The sequence below is a fragment of the Carassius carassius genome, chromosome 9, assembly GCF_963082965.1.
Source record: "Carassius carassius chromosome 9, fCarCar2.1, whole genome shotgun sequence".
Lineage (NCBI taxonomy): Eukaryota > Metazoa > Chordata > Actinopteri > Cypriniformes > Cyprinidae > Carassius > Carassius carassius.
The window spans coordinates 27134106-27147564 of NC_081763.1; the positions used below are offsets into that span (position 1 = coordinate 27134106).

The 13459-nt window shown below is 37.8% G+C and overlaps 1 protein-coding gene across 3 annotated transcripts in view; it reads right to left on the reverse strand.

Moving 5' to 3' along the window:
• Window positions 1–13459, reverse strand: part of LOC132149462 (pre-B-cell leukemia transcription factor 1-like) — a 34900-nt gene continuing 21441 nt past the window's right edge. For 2 of the 3 annotated variants that reach the window (XM_059558721.1, XM_059558722.1), the window contains 6 exons: window positions 9510–9754; window positions 9192–9382; window positions 8948–9083; window positions 4928–5084; window positions 1197–1283; window positions 1–300 (listed from right to left, as the gene is read on the reverse strand). In XM_059558721.1, coding sequence (XP_059414704.1) covers window positions 1240–1283; window positions 4928–5084; window positions 8948–9083; window positions 9192–9382; window positions 9510–9754 — 773 coding nt within the window. In that variant the 3' untranslated portion in view covers window positions 1–300; window positions 1197–1239. The remainder of the gene's footprint in view (window positions 301–1196; window positions 1284–4927; window positions 5085–8947; window positions 9084–9191; window positions 9383–9509; window positions 9755–13459) is intronic. The other variant, XM_059558724.1, reaches the window with a different exon arrangement.

Here is a 13459-nt window from a genome sequence, read left to right on the forward strand (position 1 = left end):
GATGTTCTCCATCTTATGTTCGAAGAGTGCGTGTGTTTCAGTCTGGTTCAGTGTGTGAACCCTGGCACACCAAGTGGAACGAGGACTATGGAAGACCTTTGACATCTGCTAGAGTGAGGGACGAAAGCTGTGAGCAGGAGAGAACGGGCGAGACTGGATGATGAGATGCTCTGTGTGTGTGTGTGTGTGTGTGTAGTGCCAGCCTCATTAGCTGGAGGTGTCGGAGTGGATGCTGCCAGGTGGTCCTGGTGGAGAGGTGATGGAGGAAGGGTTGGTGTTGTCTTGCCAGCTGTTATTAGTCTGTGGAGAGAGTCACATGTATGAGGTTAAGTAACACAGGCAATGAAACAGACTTTTTAATGGCAAAACTAAACAATAAGGATATATGGAATGTTGTATATAGATGAATGGAAGCATTGTGTGTTTATATGAAAATTATACACACAAATTATAAGTTTGGTGTTTGCAAGAATTTCTTTAAAAGGAATCAATACTTAATGCATCAAAAACCTTAACATTGATAATATTGAGAAATGTTTCTTGAGCAGCAAATCTGCATATCAGAATGATTTCTGAAGAATCACGTGACACTGAAGACTTGAGTAATGATGCTGAAAATTCAGCTTTTCATCACAGGAATACAAATTTTGAAAATATATTTAAATAGAATATATTTTAAGTTATTTTAAATAAATGCAGCCATGGTGAACATAACAGACTTCATTCGATAACGGTAAAAAATAAATCTAACCAACCTCATTGTTTCCAACACAGTAGTGTAATTATAATAATTCAAAAATATATAAAAGGCATTATACTTCATATGATAAAAAAAATAATTTCTGTAAAAATTGATTTAATTCTTAGTGTTAGGGGTTTGTTCAAATCGTGTGTCCATACAGTATTTAGCTGCAGCTGACTGATATGCATCTTCTAGAGAACTTCACACCAGAACATAAAACGTGTCGAAACAGGAAACACACAAGCCACAAATTGCAGACTTCAGACTTTCAAAATGATGTTTAGGTCTACATCAACACAAAAACCAACACAAATTCTCATCAGATTTATGCACTTTTAACTGAAAATGTAACTGAAAATCATTCCAGTTTCTTACACAAAAAGTAATTTTTCTTTTAACAAGCAGTCTGTTGCTTGAGATTGTTTGTGTGTGTGTGTTTCTGTGCTGTACTCACGTTTAGATGATATGGGGTGTAAAGAGGACTTCCTGACAGATCTTCATAGCCTGCCGTCAGGTGTGTAGCACGGTGCAGGATATCCACCTGTAGCAAACATACATCACATCAGTATCAAAGGTATCAATATTCTCTAATATGATGATGCCGTCTGTTTAGTTCATGAAAGAAAATTCTAATTCTGACAATGTTTATATGTGAATAAAGGCCTAAATTGAATCGGTTCAGCATATAAAGCCATGGTGTTTCTTCAGAAGACTTGATTGTTAAGGATTTTTGTTGCACAGATTTTTAATGGAAGGACAAAAATGATGAGAGTATTAAAAATATCTTCATCTGTGTTTTGAAGATCATTTACTCAGCCTCATGTTATTTCAAACTCAAAAGACTTTCATTCGAAACAACATGAGGCTGAGTAAATGATGAAAGTATTTTCATTTTTGGGCAAACTATCCCTTTTATTCCAAACTGATTTGTATCGCACTCTATATATAATTAAGTGTATAGCACATTACCACACCTTATCAGATATGTATTTAATTCAGAAACATTTGAAAGTTGTCAAAGTCAGACGTGAAAAACTTTCACACACAACAATGTTTGATCATTTCCAGATGCAGGAAAAATTAAGTCTAAAATCAACACAACTTGCTGACAGTGTAAATGTGGCATCAACAATAAGGGCTCAACAATAAGGAAGTGTTTTGGCAGGTAGCTCATATTTGTACTGATACTTTCACTCACCCCATCACAAAAAAGTGTTTTTTTTTCATAATTTATGTGGGTTTTTTAAAGCTAAGCTCTCTTAAAGTAGGTGATTTTAGAGAGGCTAGAAATAGCAAGCTTGCTTTGAAAGCATAAGATCCCACCCTCCCTGCAAATCACTCTTCAAAACACATGAATGTGCACATGCAGACCAAAGGCTAACCAGCGACACGATGAGAGACGGTGCTGGTGGAGGACTGAATGCAATGCTGTCAGATTACCTCATGTCTCATTCAATGGTGAGAACAGTACAAAGAATACGCACATAACATTATGATAATAACACCTTTCATTCTCACTCGGTAATGGAACCTGCCTGATAACATACCATACCTGCACGAATGTTGACAGGCAGGCAGAACAGCCTATCATAGCCCTCGGACCGAAGGATATGATTGGTCAAACATTTGATGGTCCTGAACCTTCCACAGATGATTTAAATACATCTAAATACATTTAGACCAATTAGTGACTGCTATCAGTATGTGAATAGACTTTCTTACAGGCAAAACAAAAAAATGTTTTTGAACCAAATCACCTACCCTGTCTTAAAAAAATTGAAGAAAAAAATAAAACAATAAAAATTCTTAAAACTTAGAGACTTAACTTAACACATAATAGACCTTTTAAGAAACATCACAAAACAAACTTTCACATAGTGTAATGAATTAAGACATTTAATTCTAATATAAAATTTTAAGAATACAAATTAATAATATTTCAAAAATTATTTTAGACACAATTTATTGTTTTAAAAACTATTTTTTGGATTAAAAAAAAAATTATTTATAGGAAGAAAAAAAAAAATTCACTGGACATTACACTCCCAAATTTACAAGTCATAAAAACACATGTAGTAGTGGTGTGATGGGGCAGAAACACTGACCCAAAACACTCTCAGAGGCCTTGCGACATCAATAGAACTTCCTTACTGTTAAGCCCTTGATGAAAAGAGTTTATCAAACAGGAAAAAGACAAAGGAATGGCTGTGGATGACTGATGAAGAAACGAAATAAAGCAATGCCACAGGGGAGATGGTGGAGTTCGTTTCCAGGATAGAGCTCTACACTCAAGACTGGGGCTGTAACTTTGGGGAAAGGGGAAGAGATCACTACACCGTGAGCAGGTATGGAAGAGGAAGGGCATTGAGGGGACATCCTCAGTGCCTACCTGCTGCTGCTGCACAGCGGGAGTGACGCTGACGCCATCCCCATCGAGTGAACGCAGCCCGAGGTAGGCGTCTCCTGCGTGGGAGAGGGTGTACGACCCAGACGACCCTGCAGCAATACACGCAGCCCATCAGGCACGCAACCCTGTCCGGGTCGGGTTTTTGGAAAAGACTACAGTGTGTGGTGAAAATCTGTCTGCTCTCTATGCTGAGCATGATAATCAGGACAAGTCACATTCTGAAATCCAAGACAGTAATGATAATCTGTTGGACTATTTCCGCTGACTAAAAGCAGCGATCACACATGTGCTGGTGCGGACTGTTGCTTTACATAAACGTATACAACTGGACATCCTACTTCCTCTAAATGATGGGATGCATTGTTGGTACGCCGGCCACCAGATATGTAACAGGATATGAGGATGGGGTTTAAAAATATACGTGTTATTGTTAAAAATGACAACACCAAGTTAAATCACCTACCTTCTCCATTCTGCTTCCTGAGCAAATAGGGGTTCAACTACTCTAAACAAATGTGTGTGAATTTGCATGTGCATGTGCATATGAAAGTAAAATGAAGATGTTAAACAAACAAAAAGCCAAAACAGAATCAATAATTTAGGCAGAGATTAAAAAAAACTGACTATTTTATTAAACAAAGGAAAGTTATTGGTTATTGCCATAGCTTTAGAGGAAACAGACATGCAAAACCAGAAAAGAAAGTAAATGTTCAGATGGCTAGAGATGAGAGTGAGCGGTATGATCAAAATCATAAGTGACTTTATAACTGTGGCTATTAGTGACTTCATATAACATGATGGAAATTCAACAGACAAATGTTTCATTTAACTATATTTAGACAATCCAATTCTGATTAAATATTTAAATCCAGGGATTCCCAAAGTTTTTTGTCAGCCAAATAAACACTTGAGTATCTCTTGAGATTTTAAGTTAACATTTGAATCATTTAACAACACATTTGCATGTTCATGGTTAATGGTCACATGACATGTAGGAAAATGAATAGATTTCACCTTTTTAGTAGGTTTTTTTGTATGGATAATCTTAATAGTTAATAATTGATTTACCTTCATCTTTATTGATTTGTTAAAAAAAAATATATATTTTTTTATGATTAAGTCATTTTTAGCTTTTAATGAACTTGGGAAACCCTGCTTTAATCAAATGAGATGATTTGTATTTTCTCCTCTGTAACATGATGGATGAGAAACAAAAAAGAACATTATTCATAACAAATTAACAAGTCTGGCATAAGTTCAATGTGATTTCTGTCTGACTGAGCCTAAAACCTGTGATCGCACATCAGCTTCCTATCCATACAATGTCGTATTAATGTGATGCTGTTATGTAACCGTAAACTAAACACTGCTTCATGCTGTGCCTAACTATACCCATTCATAAACACTTTTCTACGGATGTGTGATGTATGGCGTCATACCGCCCAGGTCCATAGAAATAAATGACGGCTATGACGGCTTTATCCTGAAGAGGTTTAACAGCTGTTCCCTAGATCCCTAGATGCAATCAGATCAGCTTTACAGCACAACCCAGATCAACAACATCTAAATCTCACCCAGCAAGTACATGATGCAAATACAAACAAACAAGCATTCTCTATGACAGGGGAAAAAAGATCTCATGATGGACAGACAAGAACAGAAATGGGATGAAAATAGCATGAAACGCATGTAGACAGGAGTGTGATTGTGGCAAGTGGTGTGCGTCGTGTAGCTTCACTATCTGCTAGAGATGATGGGAGGGCTGCTGTGCACTTTACCTGAGTTGGGTGTTGCTGGAGAGTTTGCCTGGCTGGCCTGTGCCGACACATTGGCAGCATCCACGGCTGTTTTAACGGCGTACAGGTTTGCTTCCTCTTGGAACTTACCAATGTTCTTCTTGTACCGAATTCTCTTGTTGCCAAACCAATTCGAGACCTGAGATGAAACAACTCTAATCAGACAACAGTTTCACCACAGTCAAATACAACTAATAAGACATTACTGTACATTTCAAATGAATGCAATTTTCATTTAAAGGATTCTGACACTGATTGTTTGCTTCATTTCAGCGCATAAATCCTTTGTACACAAGACAGGTCGACACTGGATTTTTAGAGAGACTCATATTAAAAAGCAATGCGGTGCAGTCTTTACTGGATTAGGAATGTTGCAGCACAATTAAATATTTGCACTGTGTGTCACTGTTGCTTTGTTTGTGATTGCTTGATAAGTCCTTATTATGTGTACGTGTCTAACCAAAGTCACAGAAGGCTCCAACTACGAAGGACATAGCTTGTCATCAGTGTTGGGAACGTTACTTTAAAAAAGTAATTAGTTATAGTTACTCACTACTTGTTCCAAAAAGTAACTGAGTTAGTAACTAAATTACTCTATAATAAAAGTAACTCATTACCAGGGAAAGTAACTATTTGCGTTACTGTAAAAAAAAAAAAAAAAAAGTTGCTATATGTCAAAGAATTTGTTTTTTTTTTAGCAGTTTTCACAAGTCAGTTGAAATAAGTAGAACAGATAGGTGTTCATACATAACTTTCGAGATTTATTGCACGTCAACAGACAGCAAGAGTTCTATCCTGCACTCTTTGTAAGAAAAGTGTTTTTGGCCACTAGCTTTGTTGATGCGTGTGTCACACATTACATGCACGTTCTTGCTTTTGACTACAATGAATTTGAAGTAGTGCTTATATCTCCACCTTGAAAATGCCAACTTTTCATCGGATTGCTCCTGACTCGCCATTTCTCCTGCTGCTGCGAATCTCTGTGTAGCTGTTGCGTGTGTGTGACTGTGTGTGTTTGGCGCCGCTGGCGCGTGTGTAAAAACACTGGCTCTGGCTACCATGAAACACATGACTCTGCCTTAGCCAATCATAATCGCTTATCTCATTATTAACCCACCTGCTCACTCGCTGTGTGAGCCAGGGGTGCGTTCAGATTGCATATTAAATCAATCCATAGTAACGCACCGCATTTAACGTTCAGTAACGTTAACGGCGTTGTAAAGAAGGGAAAAGTAATTAGTTAGATTACCCCGTTACTGAAAAAATAACGTTGTTACCTAATGCCGTTCTTTTAAACGCCGTTATTCCAAACACTGCTTGTCATACAGACACACATGAAGGTACTTTATTACGCAAACCTGTTATCCAATCACAGCAGTGGGCGTTTACTTCCAAGTCTTTCGAGCCGGCCTCAAAGCCAGGGTAGGAAATAGCCTATTACATGCTGATTTTGATGTTTTTGAATGTAAAAACCATGCAAACGTCATAGGTGGACGTCAGGAAACAGTATAAAATAATACAAATTGCCAGTTCATGACCTCTTTAAATTTTATAATAATATTACACAGTATCATTATTTAAATAATTGCAGCCTTGGTAAGAATAAGATAAATAATTATTTTTTAAAAATCTTACAGACCCCAAACTTTTCAAAGGTAGTGTGGTATACTGCCATAAGCTATTAAATTATTTTAATTAATATTTCTGCAATGCACTCAATTAGAATCCATCTATAACTTGTGCTATCAAAAAATGTAATAAATAAAATACAAATAATACTTTATCATTTGGTGAAAATTCAAATCGGTTCAGAATGTTATCTCATTCTATTGTGTAGGTAGCCATCTAGATATCTAATGTCAGCTGTGCATGATAGCTGTAGCTTCTCTGATCAAACAAACTTAAGCTAACATTAGCTGCAATGTTTTCAAATGGTTTCTTCTATTGTTAGTCAAAGGATTTCCATGCACTGATCAAACAGAAATGTTTAGAAGTTTCTAAATGTAACTTGAAGCTGCTGCTATTTTGGCTGTTTTGACTTCACAAGTTACGTGGGAGGAAATGAAACAGAGGCAGCACAGCTTCACAGCTCAACTCTGTTGCATCTGTACTTAAAGTGAAAGTTCAGCCAAAAATGTAAAATACTGTCATTAAAGTCATGTCATTTAAAACCTGAAAGACTTTTCCAAAACACAAATTAATATATGTGATTTATAAGTGCGCTGGGATGTTTTATCTTCTGTTTACCATATTTGATGTGCTCTAGACTATGTATGTGCAATGATCAATGTTAATGTGTGAATAAAAGCCTAAATTAAATTTGTTCATCATATTATGTTACCAGAAAACTTGGATTAACCCATTGGATTCTTATGAAGTACTTTTGTAATGTACTTGTCTTTATGAACTTTTTGAAGCATCAATTGTTTGGTGTAAAGGGCTTTTAATGGAGGGACAAAATTCAAATCTTCATATATGTGTTTTGAAAATGAACTAAACTAATGGGTTTGGAACAACATGAGGGCGAATAAATGTTTTTTTTTTAATCACTACAATGTGTGAAAAAAGTGCTTATCTTTTCAAAATGTTTGTTATCAGTAATAGCCATCACTAACTACTTAGGAGAATGGAAATAACACTCAAGCAGTGATTGATCTGTATCTGCTTGTGATTTTTTTTTTGCTGTTTCATGACACTCGCACAAACAGTGGTTAGTTACTGACAGGACATATCTCAACAAACTAATCACTGATGCTTATATGTAGGGATGCACCGATCATGATTTTTCATGGCCGATACCGATTTTTTTACAAGCAAACTGGCCGATTCCGATACCGATTTCCGATTTTTTTTTTTATTTTTATCTTTAAGCAACAAACGTATTTAATATTATTAAAAAGTTATTAAAAAGTATTTAATAGGCCAAACTGGCTTTTGGCTATTGAAAACAATAACTGCAACCATCTGAAATTAACAGCAGTATCTGCACAGTAAGTAGCCTACATTCAATACAAACACAGATGGTACAGACATCAGCATTTAGCTTTTGTTTTTGAATTGGGTTGAAACTACAGAGAACTAGCCTTAAATTTAAAGATTAACTGTAACCATGTGAAATTAAAGGCAATAACTGCATAGTTCTACAATCCAAACAACACAATCAACACACATTCAATAAGATGTTTCTTAATCAGCATTTAGTATTTTAGTTTTTAAATTTGGTTTTAAATGAAAAAAGGGTCTTTACCAGTGTATTCATTTACAGACTAAATAAAAGTATGCTATATAAATAGATTATTCCAAAATGTTAAAATCAAATAATGTTGGTGCGAATAAAACAAAGATGCAAAGTGTTTCATTCATCCAATTAAAAAAAAAAAAAAAATTAGGGTAATGATTCACATCTATAGTTTTTTTTAACTTGAGCCAATGAAAATAAAATAACTATTGTCTCAAGTTAAAAAATATAGATGTGAATCATTACCCTAAATTTTTTTAATTGGATGAATGAAACACTTTTTCTCAGTGTGCTACACAGCAGGTGATTTTTAAATCAAATTAAGTCGATGTACTTTTAAGGTAAAATAAAAAAATAATCATCCTATACAGAACTGACGCTTATTTCTGGCTTTACAAACGTGTATGCAAGTTCTACTTGAAGTACATGAAGCTCTGAAGCTCTGCATTTCCAGTGCTGATAGGCTGCCCGTGTCCTGCGCACAGATTTCGAAATACTTCCACACAAATGACATAGCGAACGATTACAATGAAGTCTGTGCACGCGGGTGCACTTCCGGAAAAATCGTCCGAAAAAAGACCAAAAACCGGCCGATTGCCGATCGCGCATTTTAAGTTTATATTTCAGTTTATATTGGATGAAAACCTTGATTGACAAAGCTGCATAATTTCATTCAAATAAAAATGGGGCAGGATTTTTTTTACGGGACATTTTTCCCCTTACTATATATTTATATTATATTTGTTGTCCATGCATGACTATACCTGAGAGACAGTGATCCCACATTTCTTGGCCAGCTCTTCCTTGGCTTCCTCGCTGGGGTAAGGGTTGGAGAGGTGAGAGTAGAAGTACTCGTTCAGCACCTCTGTGGCTTGCTTGTTAAAGTTGCGTCTCTTACGTCTTGGGAAAAAGTGGAAAAATTGATAACAGGTTAATAATTAGTGGGACAGTGCAGCATAATAAGTACTTAAATCTGAAACGGCCACAAGCGGACACACACACACACACCTGGCATCAAGGAAGCGAGAGCGCAGGATCATGACGGCCTCACAGGTGCTCTGCTTGAGCTGCATCTGGATGGAGCTGAACTTGCGGTGGATGATGGCCACCATGCGCTCGATCTCTTTGGGTGAGATGGGCCGTGTGCGGGACTGTTCCCTCAGTAAGTTCATCACGTGATTGGTGAACTCACTGCAAGCCTGTTTTCAGATAGGTTTGAGGATCACTACATACATACAAATATACCTTACCATTAAAAGTTTTTGAAACAAGATCCATGAGTATGTGCTGGAATTACTTAAGGTCAGGTGGGGGTCTGATTCTCACCTGTTCGTATTTCTCTAGTTCGGAGTGGTAGATCTGGCGGATCTGTGCGAGTTTGGCTCTATAGTCCGAGTGCTCGATGCTGCCGTCGTTTGGTGATCCTCCAGCCGCTGCTGCAGCTGCAGCCGCCGCCGCCGATCCGCCGCCCTTTTCAGGACCAGACACTCCCTCGGCCAGCAGCATGTTATCCAGACGCATGATCTGGGGATCTGGAGGGTCCTCCTCCTGTACACCTCTGATGCTCAGCACTGCAGAAGACAAAAACGGATCAATCAGATGGAGAGCTTGCAGAAACACTCACATCACACCATGTAGAATTAAGGCTACTTCTTTCCTTATACCCTAGAAACTACTACATTAAGTGTGCGATTCCTGGCTGAGGCAGCAGAGGGCAGCATGGTACCTCAGTGGCAGGCCGGAGCATGAGGCAGGGGTCCAATAACAGCAGAGCATGTGCTGTCACTAGAAGCACAAGCAGCCATAAGTACACACATCTCCTACACTGAATTAAAGAAAGACCTCTGTCAACCTTCTGTTATGAGGCCATCGCTCACACCTATACGAGCACCTCGCCTAAACTCCCATACATATGCACACACACTCCTGGCCAGTGACTGAGAGCAAAGTGTAAGACAGATAATACAAAAATACATGAAGGGTCTTTGTCTTTCCTCTAGACCACAGTGGTGTGCAAGAATGTGGTGAAAATGCCAAGTGCACATGAAATAACATGTAAAGGTGTTGCTTTTAAGTAAATATAGAAAAGGATCATTTAAATGTAATATAAAATAACAAAAAGGATTTAAATGTAAACACTTTTGTAAGTCACCATTTACTCTCACTCATGCTCAGGTCAGACGTTCTTTTTGCAGAAGTTATTTAGCAGAATGTCTAAGCTTTTATTTTTCCATGTTGCAAAAGTGGATGTGAATCAGGAACCGCCGTGAACACCATTCACTTTCATTGTGTGTGGAAAAAATAAAGAGTTGACGTTCTACTAAAGGTTTCCTTTTGAACTTCATGCACGAAGGAAAAGTCACAGGCATTTGGAACAACTTGAGTGAATAAATGATGATTTTAATCAAACTATAAACCTCATTCAAGGGAATATCTCAATGTATACTTCCCCAGACAGTGTTTTGAACGCTTTGAGTAGATCTGAACACGTAAGCATAACAATCTGAGACTCCAGTAGTGCACTGGGTTTATTTTGTTTGTTTCAAACGCAAAAAGTGCAACTAAAAGGCCATGTGTTGGAAGCAATCAGCATTATGTGGATGTTCTGTCTGTACCATCCCCACTGAAATTAAAGCTGTTTTTCCCATCCTCCCTTTAACTGATAACACATTTAATGACTTCAGCTTATACCCTCCCCCAATAACAGCACAGAATTTGTTTCCAGCTCTCCTCCTCCCGCTCACCCCCCCTGTTCTTTTTGAAAACTTTTCTTTCCCTTGGCAAGCACTCTTTTTTTCTTGTTCTCTCTTGCCCCTTCAGGGTCCCTCCACTCAGGTCCTCCCTCTTTCTTTCTCTCTGAGTCACATTCCATCTTTCGTTTCTCCCCCTCTCTGAGCTCAGGAATGCAGCAGACCCAGCCGTCTGAACTAATGACCCCGATTCACCATCCCTCGCTCTTTCCCTCTCTTTTTCAGCCAGCAAAACTCCCCAAAGTCAAAGAAAAAGGAAGAACGGTTTCAAGAGTACGTTAAGTTTGATTCAAAGTGATTTCTGCAATAAGATTCTTTTTTGTGAATAACACCATGTGAGCATACTGTTGTTTTATATGCACTATGAAGGCACACTATTTAGTCATTTCACAGGAACAATAAAGAATAACACTGTTGCATAAGATTCCATGCATTCATTTCTGCTGATGGTTAGGCCTTAAAACAAAAGACAGAAAAACTACACGTGAAAACCAGTGTTTACAAATGTGATTTTCATCTCTTGTCATTCAATTCTAATAATGATGATTTTTAATAATAAAAGAACAATTTATTTTTACATTTATTCTGGGGGTAAATTCAATAAATATTTATTGTTATCATTATAAAACAAAAAAAGCAAATTTTTTTCATTTTTAATAAATCTTTACTCTGTCATTCATTCTAGTGGTAAATTACAATGAGTATTTAAATTATTACTGTTATTATAAAACAAAAGATAGAAACCTGCTTTTTAAAAGCTCATTCTGGTGGTTAATTATTTCTATAATTATTCAATTCATAAAACAAAAGATAAAAAATAAGTCGAACAGTATATTAAAATCTGACAAATATTTTTACTAATGTTTTATTTCTATTAAAAGCTTTAAACCGGTCTAATTCATTCTAGCTTTAAATTAATTTAAATTATTAAATAATAATGATTTACATTTCTGTAAAGCATTCTCAGCATTACCACAAGGGGTGCTATAGTGCTCTGTCGCTCAGTTTTCCCTTTCACATCAACTATCTTCAAGGCAGAGCGACACATTAACAATTGCTGAGAAAGCTCATTAGACTCTTGACATGTTTACAGCTAGCTAACTGAATGTCACACATTTTTATTGTACATTTCATCTGACATCGTTAGTGTCACAGTTACAAAAGAACATATGCTTGCAACGCGCACTTGTGTAAAGCATGTGTCTGGCCTAAACTCTAAACGCACCTCTGTTTTCCTGAATTGTGACCCAGACTCATCGTGTATGTGTGTAGTATGTTGGTTGAGGGGAGGGTTGTTGTTTTTACGACCACAGCCCCACAATCAATAGAGTGAAATGCACCACCTCCCCAAAGAGTATCACCAACAATATCCATTAAAAGCTCTGCCTCCAGCCCAATCCCTCAAGCACACAGCCTTTTCTTTAGCCTAATTATCTCAATTAAGCCGTGATGACTGATAATTACACAAATAACTTGGCACTAGATAAGGACTCCTTTAAATTTCTAACACCCCTTTATATTTCAATTTATGAGCCTTGATTTTGAAAACCCTAATAATGTAGCCATGAATAAAGTGGCGATACGGCTACGGCTGGGTACATTTTATAATAGCTTTGTGGTAAACGCTTACAGCTACATTCTGAATCCCCAACATATTAGCCAGAAAAGCCACTGCATCTCAATGTTTGTATGTCTTTAAGAAGATTAATAAAGCCAGCCTGTTAAATCTTTCAATTAGCACACTTCATTTATACAAACACACCACCATGCTAATGAGATAATGTACATTTTAATGCGGTGCATCTGTCCAAGTTGCACTAATATCCTTCCATTAAATTTATGAATGATCGACGCAAACGCACATACTCCTCATGGTGAGGTATTCCCTCATTTGTGAAGGATTGGTGAATACGTGCAGACGGGAAATGCGAGGGCCGAGTAGAAAAAGCCAGCAGCCATCCAGCCATTAGTGGACAGAGCGGTATGAAATATTCAAAGCGCCCGACTGGGTTTGACCGCATACATAATCAGGCACAAGAACGTGGCGCAGGTAAGGCACAGGTGATATGTTAAGCGCACACAAAGGTATTGTGTTCGCTGCTGGAAGCAGTACATTAATGCTGCCATTTTCTGTGCATTACTGGAGAAGCAGTCCATCACGGCTGTGTTCGAGGCTCTGGCCTCGTCTGTCTTTTTCTCTGGTTTGTTCACCCTCCCTCCTCCTTTGGCTTGGGCTGCTCTCCCGTCATACCCCGCCTCCTTTTCTCTCTGTGCCCCCAGCCACCTCCCCCCATCCTCTGTTCTCCATTTCAGTCGAGTTCTCCATGTGAGCCGCAATCCCTCATGCTGTCAGCCCCCCTCTACCTCTCTCTGTAGACAGACAGGATTAGCATTTTAATTGCATCAGCTCCCTTGGGTATTCTCAGCCTTTCACTGGGAGAGCGCGAGGGAACAGAAGGGGGGAAGAGAAGGTAAGAAGAGAAAAGAGGAGAATTGTGGGGGGAAAGCAGCAAAAGGGAGTCAAAG